An 18,274-nucleotide genomic window follows, 5' to 3' on the forward strand; every position below is an offset into this window, starting at 1 on the left:
CATGCACATAAACGCAATGCCATTGAACTGGATTTGCTCCAAGTGGAATCGGGCCATACTGTTTTTACACCTCATAATATAATTGTTGAACACATTTGGGCACAGTAACATGCGATGCAAGTCCATGTACAGCCAATACCACAAATAATCCACTTGATCATTTGATGAACTAAGGCACTTAAGTGAGAAGATATAAAGCTCAAGTGTTATTATGCACATGCAGTTTGTCTGTTTGTATGGGATGTGAGCTTCCTAGTGTCATTCCTTCACAGACTTTTCCTTATTCAAAACCTTGATTTAAGAGATCTATTAAAATACTTTCTATGTGAAAAAAAGTTTTTTTTAAACAATACCAACCTCAAAGGTATCTTGTTATAAATGACTTTGCTATTCCCTTTGAAATTACACAAATGTAAATAACATTTCAAACACAACTCTAAGCACAAAAAGTGGTAAATTGCAGGAAACAATGACCTATTGCTAGATATGACTTTGTCACATGAGCTGTGCTTCCCTTATCAGAAACTCATTTCACATGACTTTAACAAGCTAACAGATTTTTCCAACGATGGACCATGGCACAAGCATTATACCTTCACTCAGCCACATTTTCCACATTTTCCACATTTCCTGAGATCCATTTTGAGACCCAAGATTGTTAGTAAAGGAGCCAAACTTTTACAACACCTCAGCTGAATGATGAGCTGTCAGTTCAGCTAAGAGTCATCAGTTTTATCACCATACCAATTGTACCTTGACTTGAAGTCGTTTTGACCTTTTGATATACACTTTTGATATACACTAGACAAGCTAGCTATAACTCATTTGTTCAGATAATGTAATCATGATCCGTGATGTCATTATAGTCACAATATCTACATCCAAATTTAGTCATAGATGTGAACTTCAGTGTAAGTAATGGATTTTGTTATAAGAGATTTCAATAACATATTGTGATTTGTGCTTAGGCAATATAGCTTTACTGCACATGTATGCATGAAAGATACTACCTGTGACCTCATTGGTTTGATTTATGTTAACTTGTATGTTTACAGTAAATTGAATATCCCCTCTTCTCCATATAATATAAATGCTTTAATTGCACAGTGCGAAGTGAATCTACTTTATTGGGGAAAAAAAATAAATTTAGTTGTCACATGTATTTACAACAAACTTGTTCTAATTTCCACAAGTAAATGAACTTGATTGTAAATATTCCTCTTTTAATACTTTTAATAAAAAATGTTAAGTGTTCCTTAGTACTTCCTTTGTTCCAGGAATGATAAAACTGTTCCATCACGCAAGGGGGAGGAGCATAGTGTCTTTATCACAAAGGAATTTGAGCTTCGCTTCCAGATCATTCTGTGGCTGCAAGGAGAAAGAGCCATGGGATTCTTGCTGGCGATCCTACTTGCTGTGCTTGCCTCTATAATTGGAGGGCTGTACCTTCTAGGGGCGTTTCGACAGCGGCGTCCAGGAGAACCCCCTTTGGATAAGGGACTTATCCCCTGGCTGGGCCATGTCTTGGAGTTTCGCAGGGACACAGCAAAGTTCCTAGAGAGGATGAGGCAAAAACATGGGGATATATTCACAGTACAACTGGGAGGGTTTTACTTCACCTTCCTCATGGACCCTCTATCTTTTGGAGCATTTGTTAAGGAGGCTCGTACAAAACTGGACTTCACCAAGTTTGCGATGCAACTGGTAGTCAGAGTCTTTGGTTATGAATCTATAGAGAACGACCACAAGTTTCTCCAGCTGTCCAGTAACAAGCACTTAATGGGGGATGGGCTGGTAGTAATGACGCAAGCCATGATGAGTAATTTGCAGAACCTAATGCTGCACAGTGTAGGCTCAGGGGAAGACCACAAGACCTGGATAGAGGACGGACTGTTTATGTACAGCTACAATATTGTGTTTAGGGCTGGCTACCTAGCTCTGTTTGGCAATGAGACAGCCAATACATCAGGGAGTGTGGAGAAAGCCAGACAGAGAGACAGAGTAGAATCAGAGGCACTATTTTATGAGTTTCGGAAATATGACAAACTCTTCCCTGGACTGGCCTATGGGGTCCTGCCACCTAGAGAAAAGATGGAGGCGGAGAGGCTAAAGAGGCTCTTCTGGAACACTCTGTCAGTTCCAAAGCTGAAGACCAAGGACAACATCAGTGGTTGGGTGTGGGACATGCAGCAGGTGAGAGAGGAGCATGGGATGAAGGAGTTCATGCAAAACAGGTATATGTTCTTGCTTCTGTGGGCCTCCCAGGGCAACACAGGGCCTGCTGCATTCTGGCTGCTCCTCTACCTCATGAAGCACCCGGAAGCTATGAGGGCTGTCAAGGAGGAGGCAGAGGAGGTCCTGAAGCAAACTGGGCAGGAAGTCCGGCGTGGTGGCCCTCTCATCAACCTGACCCGTGACATGCTGCTGAAAACGCCAATCCTGGACAGCGCTATAGAAGAGACCCTCCGGCTGACTGCTGCACCTATCCTCACCAGGGCCGTACTCCAGGATATGACCTTCAAGATGGCCGATGGCCGTGAGTACTGTATTCGCGAGGGCGACAGAATGTCGCTCTTTCCTTACAGTGCCGTTCACATTGACCCGGAAGTCCACCCTGACCCGCTTTCATTCAAATATGACCGCTTTCTTAATCCAGATGGGACCAAGAAAACAGACTTTTACAAAGCAGGGAAGAAGGTGAAGTATTTCAAAATGCCCTGGGGTGCTGGGGTCTCCATGTGCCCTGGGCGCTTCTTTGCCACCAATGAGCTGAAGCAGTTTGTTTTCCTCATGTTAATCTACTTTGACTTTGAGCTGAAGAATCCTGATGAGAAGATACCTGATATTGACATCAAACGATGGGGCTTTGGATCTATGCAGCCCACCAGAGACATTGAGTTTAGATACAGACTCAGATTTTGAATCGACCACCACAGAGTGGATGCTGTTTTTCTGATAAAATATCAATTATCTGAGGTTGATTGTCTCAGTAACTTTTATCTTTGTTGAAAACATGAGATTGCTCAGTTAAGAATCATTTGTGTTTTCACCATGTGTTAATAACCATTATCTCATGTTCATTTTGTTTGACAGTACATTGCAGCTTTAAAAATCTATACAAATGGTTATTGCTAATATATATAATTCCATAGAAGTAGGCCTATTTCCCTTTCATTATAACAAAATATACGATGCCATGGGAAGGACAAATTAAGGATAATGATATGCTGCTTAGTAAGAAGTCTGGAATTGTATTAGTCTCTGGAAGAGGTAACCAGTGTAAGTTTTAGACGCTATTTTTTATGCTATTGTATCCTGAAATGTAATATGATACTGAGGCAAATTATATATTTGAAATAGTATGTTTGAAGTAATGTTCACAGGAGTGCTCTGGAAGAGGTAAACACTGTATTTTTTAGATGCTTTCGTATCCTGATGTTCTTTTTTTCTATTCTCATGTTTGCATATGATTCCTAAGGTTATATAAGTAATGTAATGTGATACAGAGGCAAATTAATTAGGGATGGGAAAATATGCTTTGTTGTGCAGAATTATGTTTATTTGTGAGCCAGAAATCTTTCTAGCAATGCCATTGGCTTACTAGAGTGTAACACTAGAGTGTTAAATGCGTCATTACAAAGTCCAAATAATATAATTTCAGTTGAGAGCTTGTGAAATTGTGATGGTCAAGCCATCACATTTGTGATTACTACAGCAGAATAAAATGTAACTGTAATGAAGGGGAGAGGGAAAAATGGATTGGAAGGTTATTTTTTGATCGGGTAGGGAGTAGTGCTGAGGGAACCAAGGAGCCAAGACCCGGGAGGTGGGTTCACAAGGATTTATTACAACTACTAATAAATACAATCTGTTAAAACTATAAATAGTGGTCGTTTAAATAAAAATTAAAAGTCTTTTCGGTTTCTGGAACAGGAGAGTCACGTCCTTGGAGACCCAAGGGGATTCCTGGCCGTAGGCCTACTTGACGGCTGCGGTGACTCTGGCCTTATCCGTACGCGGGTCGTTCGTCGGTCGCTTGCTGGCTCGTCCTCCTCGGGACCGCTGTCCTCTGGTGGCCGCGACCTCCGCTGCTCGACCACTGGCAACGAGAAACAAATGGCAGTAACCAATCCTACCACAACCAGCCCGCCCGCTTGCCCAAGAGTACTTTTCTTCCTGTTACTCACACAACTGGGCAGAGCTCTGAACTCTGCCCGTAGTCTGTGTCACGCCGTAGTACTCTGGGTGCTTTTCTCTGTCGTACTGGCCGGCCTGCGATCCCCCGTGTCTTTCCTTCGTGTCTCCGCTCATGTCTCTCCAGTCCCTCTCCCAGTGTTGCGTTGATTCCAAGCTTTGTTTCCGTGCCCCCAGGTGTGTGGTCCCTCCTCCAGTATGCCACTGGTTGTGCCCTGCTGCAACCTCGTGTCCAATAGGTCATGATGAGCAATGTCTATCAACTTGAGAGCTTGACCAAGGTGCAGGTAATTGTTAATCACTTGTCAGCAGCAGGAAGTTAAACAAGCGTTACTCTCTGAGCAACAACAGCTTTCAAACTAAAAGCATGCAAATAAAACCAAGCACTGCAATAAACATTAAAAACACAAATGTATAAAACCATGCAATATAAATTAACCACAGCAAACAAATAACAGCGGTACTTCCACCCTGTGACATAATAGTAAACTATATCAATTTTTCTGCCCCATTTTTGTATTGTGATATGTGTTATTGTCCCATCCCTATAAATTATATATTTGAATTAGTATGTTTGAAATAATGTCTTTGGGGGGTGGTTGTGTGTGTCTATGGGCACAGGAAACTCCACAACATGATGATTTTATCATTTTTCTTGTGATCCATTAAAAAGAAAATAAATAAATGGAAAATAAACTTGAAACTTGACAACTTACTCTATGCCACCAAACACAACAGTTAATTAAGGGGTTTCGTTCCTGTAAAGCTGATATGTTGGAGATCCAAGGTTCTCATCCATTACATATGTTTAATATTCACTCTGACTGAAAAACAATCCTAAACACATCCTAAGCACAAACATGGGCTCATACGAGCACACAAGCACACAAGCACACAAGCACACAAGCACACATGGATGCACATAAACACACATACACACACACACTCAGTGTGTGTGTGTGTGTGTGTGTGTGATGACTCAGAGAATATTACTTCACCCATGAGATTTACCAGAAGTGACAATGGTTTAGAAACAGGACATGCAATACATTTCCCAGAAAATGACTCAGTCATGACCTGTACAAATACAAAGTATCGGTTCTTGATAACGTTTTGGCCTTGCAGCTGCAAGGCTGAAACGTTATCAATTAAAGAGTATTTTCTATGGAGCTGGAGTGTGCAACACTTTTCCTTCTGTTTTACCGCCAGTGATCAGCACCTTTCTACAAAAAGATTTTTTGGAGTGCGTTACCTCTCGTAAATATTTGCTAACATGAACAACCCTCTCCTAAAGTCTGAAACCACAGAACTCAATCTTGTGATGTCATCAGGCACAAAGTCTGGAGCCATTCCATAGCGGTTTGTTTTTGTGGAACGACATGTTTGTTTGAGTTGTTCAAACCCATATGAGCTTTCTTCCACAGTAGGTTTGTGATCCAGCAAATGTACCCTTATTCCCAGAAGCTCTCCCAGTCTCTCTGAAATCATTGTGGACCCTGTCCTGACTTTATAGGTGATAACATCACGATTTTGAGTTGTAGTTCTCTAATTTTTGGCTTTGGAGTGGGCATTTTCCCTTCACAATGGATTGTCCTAGACTGAATGGATTGGTGCTTGCCTTTAAGCAAACAGCATGATTGGGAAATGTGCAGCTGTTCTGCAGATGGACTTTGTTTACAGAGTTTGTTTCCAGTAAATGATGTTGCCCTGTGGATTTGAGGCCTTGTTCTCTCTGTTTCCTGATTGTTGCCTAATGCACTCCATAAAACAATTGCCCCAATGGGAATGAAATAAACTGAATTAAACTGAATACATTAGGAATATAATTGGAATATAAATCAAACATCAATGTCCCTATCATCACTTGACCAGTTTTAGTCAAAGAGATTTTTTGATCCTTCCACCTGCTGTCATTCCCTCCTCAGACTGCAGATCTTCCAGATTGTGGTCATTCTTATCTCTGGGGAGTTGGAAGTTGGCATCCTACAGAAGAGATGTGTGTGGAGATTTTCCATAACATACTTGAGGAAATACCAGCAAAGTAAGGCACAAAGTTTTTAGCTATGCAGCATTTGCTCATCAAATAGTCATATACAAAGTGGTGATATGCAAGATCTATGTTTTGGGGTTTTTTTGCGACATTTTTGGTGCTTTTGCACTATATTTCCCAGAGATCACTTGTCAATCAAACCGTGTGGTTTTGAAGAAAAATGACAAATTGTCTCTGTCATCCTGCTTCTGAGCCTAAGCAGTGAAACGATGCCTCTGGATGCCCGCCCAGGATGCTCTACCATAAAGCCTAATCTACATGGGCAGGTAGGTACAGCCTTTCGTTATCCATTTTCACTGTGGATTCTGCTGGAGGCTCTTATAGTGTGGAGTTGTTTATTTTATATGCATAAACAATAGATTCTACTTATACAAGCATTTGTGTTCAATTGGAATAGTTCATATATTGGTTGAAGTCAGAGGCCTGAGAATCAGTAGTGTCATTTGCCAGGTTTTTATCTTACCATGTGTTTGTGTTGTGTATACACTGTTTGGAGCTAGTGGTTCAAAACACCATAATTCCAGTTATGAGTGTGACTGACGGTAAACTCAACCACAGGCGTTTCTTATGCACAAAAGTGATTTACAACACAAATTAAGTTCTTTTTTTTTCTTCTTCTTTTTTGACCTCAACAAATTTGCATACAACTTACATACTTTGGAAATCCATGTTGGTATACCAACTATTGAAACTGTTATGTTTTGTAAGATTTTTTAGTGATGCAACATGGTGTTTTCACAATTAAGTCATATGAAGACTAATTAATCAATGAATGTGTTATACATCATATTATATCAGCGTTTTGGAATTCTTTGATGCTTAAAGATGAAGCTGACTTTCTAAGATTTGCTTAATTTTACAAAATGTGGCATGCAGCCCTGAACAATTATCTGAGCAATGTCATCATGTCGACAGAGAGGGCCAAGTTGATTTTAGGCTATTTTTATTATGTTTCAAGTCAGTTAATTTAAGTGTATATGTGTGTGTGCACTTTGTAACCCTTGGTTTCCAAGCATGCTATATAAATAAAGTCTCACTCAGCTCTCATTCAGCAGGACTGATCCAGTGCTCGTCAGACATGGAGCACATAGTGGTCAGTTATCTTTTTCTGAGGATGATCCTCGTTACAGAGCAGAGGTGAGATTATTCATTATAGGAAAATGTAAAATTCTTAGAAAGTTATCTCCTATTCACTTATGAGTGGCAAAGCTTATTCAAAATCACGATTGAATGGTTCTTCTGTCTTGCATAAAGTACTCACAAGGCAATTTATCTTACTGTAACGAAATAAAGCAGCGGGTCCCTCCTTACATCACCATTAAACACTTGAAGGACTGGTTGATATCAAGGAGAGACAAGTTTGTTTTTTTCATATTTTCATTTTTGATATACAAAGGCACAATATACTTTATCAGTAGAGCACTGTTTTGTAGAAATGCAATGTGGCTTTCCCTCTCGGCAACACACAGATGCCACCAATGGAGGGGGCCAGAGACCAGGACAGCGCACCACTTCCAGAACCGCCTCCAGCTTGGATTCATCATTGAATCAGAATACCTGCATAGGGAGACGTTGGACAGGAAAGGACAGATGGTGGCTGGACTAACGCTTCTCTCCCCACCAAGTAAGAGACACAGTTAAATTGTGATGTGTGGGCTAACCTTTCTCTCTTCTCTCTCTCTCTGTCTCTTTGTCTCTGTCTCTCAGAGAAGAAGTGAAACTCCCAAAATTGAACTGCCCTGGTCTGGGAGGAACCTTATTGGCATTTTTGTTCCAACCTCTCTTGCCCTTCACCTTAAGAAACTGACTGTGTTTCGTTCAGGGTATCCGTGAGTCATTAAAAAGTATGAAAAAGTATTAAATCAATTTTGAAAAAATCAAGGCCTTAAATGCCATTAAAAAGTCTGAAATATGGTTCCCAAATGTCTTAAATATTTTCTTTATCATTTTCGCAATAGTCAGTATAATATTTTACTGGCTCGTTGCACAAAATCACCATAATATATCAGCAGAGGTTGGCAAGTGTTGTTGATCAATGTCAGTCACTTCACTGTATTTATTTTATTTTTATTTTATTTGTTTGCGCACTGAAACAGAAGAAGACAACAACAGCAAATCAGAGCCAATTGTGCAGGTGAGATTAAAAACCCCCAAGGCGCTTATGGTGTATCCCACCTAAATAAACAGTACAACATTAGTAACAAAACAAGGAAGTTATAAAATAAATCTTGATAAAAAGATTGCTGATTTTAAATTGGATGTGTAGCCTACTTATTCCAAAGCTGTGCTCCTCTGTACCGAATTGAAAACTGGCAATGGGACGAACAAAAGAAAGGGAGATGAATATTATTGGCGTGTCTAGTGCTGTATGTGTGTACTTGGGAAATAAGGCAGAATAGATCTTTGGAAGGTTTAGGAAGGAGTTTAGGGTGATATTTGTAGATGAAAGGAACAAATTACATATACTGATGTTGATGTTGATTGGGTCAGATTGATGTTGATATTAAAAATGGACAGTATGATCAATTTAAAGTGGGGCTAGTGGCGGTTAGAGTGATTAATTAATCTAACACATTTTTTCTGTAAAATTAAAATTCTGTAAAGAGAGGTGGGGCACTTTTAAGAGAGTTACCAAATCCTGGTTAATTTAGCAACAAACTTAACAACAAAGAAAATGTCTAGTTTTCTGTAGTTATGTTACTACTAAATGTGTGTTTCATGGTATCTTGTTGTACTCAGTTTACCTTTTTTTTCCTCTTTTTTTTTTTTTTTTACCTTGTGCTTTATTGTATCTTGCTGTACTCGGTTTACCTTCTTTTTACCTCACTGTTTTAATCTCTTATTTTCACAAAAGCCCTTCTAGGGACGGGTGTTGCAAATTAGCGTGATCAGTGTGACAGACTTGAATCCACCACTAGACAGCAATCTAAATCTCAGGACTGGCACTCACACAGGGCTGGTAGGATAACCATGGACTGCATAACCAGTACTACATTCCACAGTGTGCACACCACAGACAATCTGAACAACAATACACAAGCTTGCACCATATGCAGCAAGTTCATCTTTGATCAAAAAACCCCTATCAGCTAACACTTGATCATTTGTCTCCAATAGTTGCAAAAACCCTGATTCTACACTAATTTGCTTATCTGATACTCGCCCACCCCAGCCAGGGGACAAGAATGATATTGCTCCTGCAGGTGTCATGCCCACTAAGTATTTTACAGTATTGTTGTGTTTGTAATGGGACCACGTTTGTGCTCTTGCATTCAGATTACTTGGTCTTTCTATAAAAATCTCAGTGCAGTCAATTATGCCCCTGCACCTCCTAAATTTCTTTTAAAGCATCTTGGCATGTTTTCCAGAACAGCACCGGAAACAATGCATACAAAGTATAATAATACACTGTTACAATGCACATGGTACAGGTCTTGAAAACCAGAAAAATAAATGGCCATGTCACCTCACTTCTCCCAGAAATATCCAATAGCGCCTGCTGTCCACTCTGCATGGAGGGGCAACTGACTTAAAGTCAGAAAGTTACTTTTACAGCTGTACAAGTAATGATGAGTGGAGAGCAGGTGCTATGCACATTTCTTCACTTCTATTTTGTTCACTTTTTGTAAAATGTTTCTGGAAGTGACTTGCGTTGTTCCAGGACATACATGTCTATGCAGCAGACTGCTACATAGTGCTTATCTGGCTGTGGCCTTACCTTGATGGCCCATTGCTGGTGTTACCTGTGAGTCTGTGAAATAATCTTTTCAATTTAAATTAGGTTTTAAATTCTTGAAATTATATTTTTTCATTGACATATTCATGGTCAAATGTTTGGTCATTTACAGTAATGAGAATAAACAATTTGAGCCACATCAGTCTAGCTTCTGTGTGTTGTGTTTGAATCAAAGTTCAAAGATCCAAAGGATTGCAGTAGTTATGTTTAATCTATTTTGCAATTACTGTTTGTTCTTTTGGTACAGCATGTGCAGTACATCATAAAAAACCTTCCCTTAAACAGTGATATCTGTCTGTCTGTCTGTCTAATATAGAGTATGTGTGTGTATGGTATTGGTGTTACAATATTGGGTTTTTTTCTTTTTTTTTTTTCTTTTTTTTTGTGTAATGGTAGAGGCTCATTCTTGAAAATTATGACTGTGGATGATTGACTTTATTGTGGTTGGCCCACTGTCCCTGTGTTTTTGTTTTGTCCAAGCACAAGCATAGGCTACAATATCTCTCTCGTGTGTGTGTGTGTGTGTGCAATAACAATCTGACTAGTAAGAATAACAATTAAAGATATCTGTAATTATGTTTTGACTAGTCAAAATATCTTTTAAGATATCTGTAATGACGTCACAGATATCTTCAATTGGCTCGTCACACACACATGATGGCTGGAGATATCTGCAATTCTGTTTTGACTAGTCAAAATTATATTTTCAGATATCTCAGAATTATGACTCATTAACAGTTTATTCATTCAAAAATATCTTAAAAAAGTCTATTGACTTTTAAAGGTTTTATTCAATGTTTTAAGTCAAATTGCATTTGTAGATAACTAAAATGGACTTCTAGATGGTCAAGCACAGCCATTTAATGTTAAAACAGACATACTCTGGTGGCTTGTAGTGTCACTACAGGAGGTGGCAGGCATGAACATCTCAATCCTTGGTGAAATACTTCTACCACTGCTACTTCATGCCACTATTGCTGCTGCTGCTACTACATTCACTAAATATGTTCAGTGTTCCCATTATATCGCCTATTCTAAATGAGAAGATATAAAGCTCAAGTGTTATTATGCCCATGCAGTTTTGCTGTTTGTATGGGATGTGAGTTTCCTTGAGTCATTTCTTTATAGACTTTTGCTTATTCAAAAAAAGTATTTTCTATGTGAAAAAACTGCTGTGTGTGTATGTGTGTGTATATATATATATTTTTTTTATATACACACATAGATATAAATATGTGTGTGTGTATGTATGTATGTATGTATGTGTGTGTATATATATATATATATATATATATAATGTATGTTTTATTTTAAACAATACCGACCTCAAAGGTATCTTATAAATGACTTGGTGATTTCCTTTCAACTTACATGAAAGTAAATAACATTTCAAACACAACTCTTCCCATCTCTAAGCACAAAAAGTGGTAAATAGCAGGAAACAATGACCTATTGCTAGATATGACTTTGTCACATGAGCTGTGCTTCCCTTATCAGAAACTCATTTCACATGACTTTAACAAGCTACCAGATTTTTCCAAAGATGGACCATGGCACAAGGACCCATTATATCGCCTATTCTAAATGAGAAGATATAAAGCTCAAGTGTTATTATGCCCATGCAGTTTTGCTGTTTGTATGGGATGTGAGTTTCCTTGAGTCATTTCTTTACAGACTTTTGCTTATTCAAAAAAAGTATTTTCTATGTGAAAAAACTGCTGTGTGTGTATGTGTGTGTATATATATATTTTTTTTATATACACACATAGATATAAACATCGAACAAAAAGTTCGGAACTTTGTGTTTGGTAGATTATTTCTCTGTTGTAACAATGCTTCTTGGCAATACATTTTATACCGTTGGAAAGCCTGTTTATTTCCCTTTTAAATGGTGCCCCATTTGTAAGGAACATGCATTTGTGGGATGAGCAGCACAGCTGAGTATGTGGGTTGCGCTCATGTAAAATTTGCCAAATCTTCTCTGCCAATGCCAAACAGCTTATTCTGCTGTTGCTATTGACTCTTGTTTTGAGCTTCCGGTACCTCCAGGTGCTGACAATCAGGTACCTGATTGTCACCTGCACTGGAACCTGAACATGTGGAGGAACGTTATGTTCAGCGCTGAGTCCAGATTCTGCCTACGGAAGTCGGATCGTAGGGTCAAAGTGTGGAGAAGACGGGGAGAACGCTATGCTGATCGCTGCACCGATAGAGTAACACCTTTTGGTGGAGGCGGTGTGATGGTGTGGGGCGGCATCTCCATCACTGGAAAAACGAGGCTTGTCATCATTGGAGGCGATCTCAACGCAGAGAGATATCGAGATGAGATTCCGCAACCGGTGGCGATCCCGTATCTCCACAGTCTGGGACCGAACTCCATCCTCCAAGATGACAACGCTCGCCCCCACAGAGCGGGGTTTATGAGAGACTACCTCCAGAATTTGGGAGTAGAGAGAATGGAACGGCCTGCCAACAGTCCTGACCTCAACCCAATTGAACACTTATGGGATCAGCTTGGGCGTGCTGTTCGTGCTAGAGTGACCGACACAACCACGTCGGCTGACTTGCGACAAATCCTGGTTGAGGAGTGGAATGCCATCCCACAGCAGTGTGTGACCAGGCTGGTGACCAGCCTGGTGAGGAGGAGGTGCCAGGCTGTTGTGGCTGTGTATGGTTCTTCCACACGCTACTGAGGCTCCTGACTGTTTGTTAAATGAATAAATTGTAAAATTGCCAATATGTCTTGTTTCTTCCTTGTTACTGATAGACTTCAATCATCCAATCCACCAAACAAGAGTCAATAGCAACAGCAGAATAAGCTGTTTGGCATTGGCAGAGAAGATTTGGCAAATTTTACATGAGCGCAACCCACATACTCAGCTGTGCTGCTCATCCCACAAATGCATGTTCCTTACAAATGAGGCACCATTTAAAAGGGAAATAAACAGGCTTGCCAACGATATAAAATGTATTGCCAAGAAGCATTGTTACAACAGAGAAATAATCTACCAAACACAAAGTTCCGAACTTTTTGTGCAATGTTTATATGTGTGTGTGTATGTATGTATGTATGTATGTGTGTATATATATATATATATATATATATATATATATATAATGTATGTTTTATTTTAAACAATACCGACCTCAAAGGTATCTTATAAATGACTTGGTGATTTCCTTTCAACTTACATGAAAGTAAATAACATTTCAAACACAACTCTTCCCATCTCTAAGCACAAAAAGTGGTAAATAGCAGGAAACAATGACCTATTGCTAGATATGACTTTGTCACATGAGCTGTGCTTCCCTTATCAGAAACTCATTTCACATGACTTTAACAAGCTACCAGATTTTTCCAAAGATGGACCATGGCACAAGCACTATACCTTCACTCAGCCACATTTTCCACATTTCCTGAGATTCATTTTGAGGCCATTTTGAGACCCCAGATTGTTAGTAAAGTAGCCAGACTTTTACAACACCTCAGCTGAATGATGAGCTGTCAGTTAAGCTAAGAGCCACCAGTTTTATCACCATACCAATTATACCTTGACTTGAAGTCATTTTGACCTTTTGATATACACTTTTGAGATACACTAGACAAGCTAGCTATAACTCTTTTTTTTTTTTTCAGAGAATGTAATCATGATCAGTGATGTCGTTATAGTGATCTGTGATGTCATTATAGTCACAATATCTACATCCAAATTTAGTCATGGATGTGAACTTCAGTGTAAGTAATGGATTTTGTTATAAGAGATTTCAATAACATATTGTGATTTGTGCTGAGGCAATATAGCTTTACTGCACATGTATGCATGAAAGATACTACCTGTGACCTCATTGGTTTGATTTATGTTAACTTGTATGTTTACAGTAAATTGAATATCCCCTCTTCTCCATATAATATAAATGCTTTAATTGCACAGTGCGAAGTGAATCTACTTTATTGGGGAAAAAAAATAAATTTAGTTGTCACATGTATTTACAACAAACTTGTTCTAATTTCCACAAGTAAATGAACTTGATTGTAAATATTCCTCTTTTAATACTTTTAATAAAAAATGTTAAGTGTTCCTTAGTACTTCCTTTGTTCCAGGAATGATAAAACTGTTCCATCACGCAAGGGGGAGGAGCATAGTGTCTTTATCACAAAGGAATTTGAGCTTCGCTTCCAGATCATTCTGTGGCTGCAAGGAGAAAGAGCCATGGGATTCTTGCTGGCGATCCTACTTGCTGTGCTTGCCTCTATAATTGGAGGGCTGTACCTTCTAGGTGCATTTCGACAGCGGCGCCCAGGAGAACCCCCTTTGGATAAGGGACTCATCCCCTGGCTGGGCCATGTCTTGGAGTTTCGCAGGGACACAGCAAAGTTCCTAGAGAGGATGAGGCAAAAGCATGGGGATATATTCACAGTACAGCTGGGAGGGTTTTACTTCACCTTCCTCATGGACCCTCTATCTTTTGGAGCGTTTGTTAAGGAGGCTCGTACAAAACTGGACTTCACCAAGTTTGCAGAGCAACTGGTAGTCAGAGTCTTTGGTTATGAAGGTATGGAGAACAACCACAAGTTTCTCCAGCTGTCCAGTAACAAGCACTTAATGGGGGATGGACTGGTAGTAATGACGCAAGCCATGATGAGTAATTTGCAGAACGTAATGCTGCACAGTGTAGGCTCAGGGGAAGACCACAAGACCTGGATAGAGGGCGGACTGTTTATGTACAGCTACAATATTGTGTTTAGGGCTGGCTACCTAGCTCTGTTTGGCAATGAGACAGCCAAGACATCAGGGAGTGTGGAGAAAGCCAGAGAGAGAGACAGAGTAGAATCAGAGGCACTATTTTATGAGTTTCGGAAATATGACAAACTCTTCCCTGGACTGGCCTATGGGGTCCTGCCACCTAGAGAAAAGATGGAGGCGGAGAGGCTAAAGAGGCTCTTCTGGAACACTCTGTCAGTTCCAAAGCTGAAGACCAAGGACAACATCAGTGGTTGGGTGTGGGACATGCAGCAGGTGAGAGAGGAGCATGGGATGAAGGAGTTCATGCAAAACAGGTATATGTTCTCGCTTCTGTGGGCCTCCCAGGGCAACACAGGGCCTGCTGCATTCTGGCTGCTCCTCTACCTCACGAAGCACCCGGAAGCTATGAGGGCTGTCAAGGAGGAGGCAGAGGAGGTCCTGAAGCAAACTGGGCAGGAAGTCCGGCGTGGTGGCCCTCTCATCAACCTGACCCGTGACATGCTGCTGAAAACACCAATCCTGGACAGCGCTATAGAAGAGACCCTCCGGCTGACTGCTGCACCTATCCTCACCAGGGCCGTACTCCAGGATATGACCTTCAAGATGGCCGATGGCCGTGAGTACTGTATTCGCGAGGGCGACAGAATGTCGCTCTTTCCTTACAGTGCCGTTCACATTGACCCGGAAGTCCACCCTGACCCGCTTTCATTCAAATATGACCGCTTTCTTAATCCAGATGGGACCAAGAAAACAGACTTTTACAAAGCAGGGAAGAAGGTGAAGTATTTCAAAATGCCCTGGGGTGCTGGGGTCTCCATGTGCCCTGGGCGCTTCTTTGCCACCAATGAGCTGAAGCAGTTTGTTTTCCTCATGTTAATCTACTTTGACTTTGAGCTGAAGAATCCTGATGAGAAGATACCTGATATTGACATCAAACGATGGGGCTTTGGATCTATGCAGCCCGCCAGAGACATTGAGTTTAGATACAGACTCAGATTTTGAATCGACCACCACAGAGTGGATGCTGTTTTTCTGATAAAATATCAATTATCTGAGGTTGATTGTCTCAGTAACTTTTATCTTTGTTGAAAACATGAGATTGCTCAGTTAAGAATCATTTGTGTTTTCACCATGTGTTAATAACCATTATCTCATGTTCATTTTGTTTGACAGTACATTGCAGCTTTAAAAATCTATACAAATGGTTATTGCTAATATATATAATTCCATAGAAGTAGGCCTATTTCCCTTTCATTATAACAAAATATACGATGCCATGGGAAGGACAAATTAAGGATAATGATATGCTGCTTAGTAAGAAGTCTGGAATTGTATTAGTCTCTGGAAGAGGTAACCAGTGTAAGTTTTAGACGCTATTTTTAATGCTATTGTATCCTGAAATGTAATATGATACTGAGGCAAATTATATATTTGATCTGGAAGAGGTAAACACTGTATTTTTTAGACGCTTTCGTATCCTGATGTTCTTTTTTCTATTCTTATGTTTGCAGATTAGCGTGATCAGTGTGACAGACTTGAATCCACCACTAGACAGCAATCTAAATCTCAGGACTGGCGCTCACACAGGGCTGGTAGGATAACCAGTACTACATTCCACAGTGTGCACACCACAGACAATCTGAACAACAATACACAAGCTTGCACCATATGCAGCAAGTTCATCTTTGATCAAAAAACCCCTATCAGCTAACACTTGATCATTTGTCTCCAATAGTTGCAAAAACCCTGATTCTACACTTATTTGCTTATCTGATACTCGCCCACCCCAGCCAGGGGACAAGAATGATATTGCTCCTGCAGGTGTCATGCCCACTAAGTATTTTACAGTATTGTTGTGTTTGTAATGGGACCACGTTTGTGCTCTTGCATTCAGATTACTTGGTCTTTCTATAAAAATCTCAGTGCAGTCAATTATGCCCCTGCACCTCCTAAATTTCTTTTAAAGCATCTTGGCATGTTTTCCAGAACAGCACCGGAAACAATGCATACAAAGTATAATAATACACTGTTACAATGCACATGGTACAGGTCTTGAAAACCAGAAAAATAAATGGCCATGTCACCTCACTTCTCCCAGAAATATCCAATAGCGCCTGCTGTCCACTCTGCATGGAGGGGCAACTGACTTAAAGTCAGAAAGTTACTTTTACAGCTGTACAAGTAATGATGAGTGGAGAGCAGGTGCTATGCACATTTCTTCACTTCTATTTTGTTCACTTTTTGTAAAATGTTTCTGGAAGTGACTTGCGTTGTTCCAGGACATACATGTCTATGCAGCAGACTGCTACATAGTGCTTATCTGGCTGTGGCCTTACCTTGATGGCCCATTGCTGGTGTTACCTGTGAGTCTGTGAAATAATCTTTTCAATTTAAATTAGGTTTTAAATTCTTGAAATTATATTTTTTCATTGACATATTCATGGTCAAATGTTTGGTCATTTACAGTAATGAGAATAAACAATTTGAGCCACATCAGTCTAGCTTCTGTGTGTTGTGTTTGAATCAAAGTTCAAAGATCCAAAGGATTGCAGTAGTTATGTTTAATCTATTTTGCAATTACTGTTTGTTCTTTTGGTACAGCATGTGCAGTACATCATAAAAAACCTTCCCTTAAACAGTGATATCTGTCTGTCTGTCTGTCTGTCTAATATAGTTTGCGGTTGAGTCAATAGCAACAGCAGAATAAGCTGTTTGGCATTGGCAGAGAAGATTTGGCAAATTTTACATGAGCGCAACCCACATACTCAGCTGTGCTGCTCATCCCACAAATGCATGTTCCTTACAAATGAGGCTCCATTTAAAAGGGAAATAAACAGGCTTTCCAACGGTATAAAATGTATTGCCAAGAAGCATTGTTGCAACAGAGAAATAATCTACCAAACACAAAGTTCCGAACTTTTTGTGCGATGTTTATATGTGTGTGTGTATGTATGTATGTATGTATGTGTGTTGTAGGAACCACACGCTCCAAAAGGGACAAAGGACCATAAAACTCCCGCCTTCAGCTCATTCAAACAAGGCCTCACGACCCCCACTTAAAACATCTGTACTGTAAGGGGTTGGGCACCGGTGGGCTCAAAGGTGTGACGTCATCTACACTATATAAACAGCTGTTTACAGTTGTTCTATCTCTTTAGACTGCGGCTCAGCTGTGATCACCAAGGAGACAACTTCTGCAGAACTTCCAGGACCATAGACTACGAGTACTAGGCCTCTGATCAAGGTTTAACTTTACTCGAACTTAGTCTATAACTCCTGCAACGGAAGGCGCACATGCGCCAACATTACTATAAGTAATTCATCTAATCGTAACCTGCGGAACGTGAGGCGACCGGCTTCCCTCTTCCTCCGTACGACTCCCGTCGACGAACTTTGAATTCAACCGAATTCCCCAAACTCCAGGACAACTGACGAGTTGTACCGGACGGACGTTTGGCTGTGGGCCAAAAGCAACGCACCGCGGGCCCGACAATTACGCACCAGTGAGGACGACTGTGAAGACACAAAGACGCTCCAAGTAAGGCTGAA

At 40.2% G+C, this 18,274-nt stretch overlaps 3 protein-coding genes across 3 annotated transcripts in view; 2 read left to right on the plus strand and 1 right to left on the minus strand.

The window, feature by feature from the left end:
- higd1a (HIG1 hypoxia inducible domain family, member 1A) overlaps positions 1-18,274 on the minus strand; it is a 102,492-nt gene that overhangs the window by 18,127 nt on the left and 66,091 nt on the right. The gene's annotated exons all lie outside the window — the stretch shown is intronic.
- LOC139645643 (7-alpha-hydroxycholest-4-en-3-one 12-alpha-hydroxylase-like) lies at positions 1,382-4,858 on the plus strand. Its single transcript, XM_071521424.1, has one exon. It carries the CDS (start codon positions 1,387-1,389, stop codon positions 2,920-2,922), a length of 1,536 nt encoding a protein of 511 aa, XP_071377525.1. The 5' UTR covers positions 1,382-1,386; the 3' UTR covers positions 2,923-4,858.
- Positions 14,192-16,200, plus strand: LOC139645656 (5-beta-cholestane-3-alpha,7-alpha-diol 12-alpha-hydroxylase-like). Its single transcript, XM_071521438.1, has one exon. It carries the CDS (start codon positions 14,192-14,194, stop codon positions 15,725-15,727), a length of 1,536 nt encoding a protein of 511 aa, XP_071377539.1. The 3' UTR covers positions 15,728-16,200.

This window comes from Centroberyx affinis, unplaced genomic scaffold (assembly GCF_046629955.1).
Source record: "Centroberyx affinis isolate AG114_WGS23_722 - 3 ecotype Tasmania unplaced genomic scaffold, CSIRO-AGI_Caff_v1 ptg000888l_1, whole genome shotgun sequence".
NCBI lineage: Eukaryota > Metazoa > Chordata > Actinopteri > Beryciformes > Berycidae > Centroberyx > Centroberyx affinis.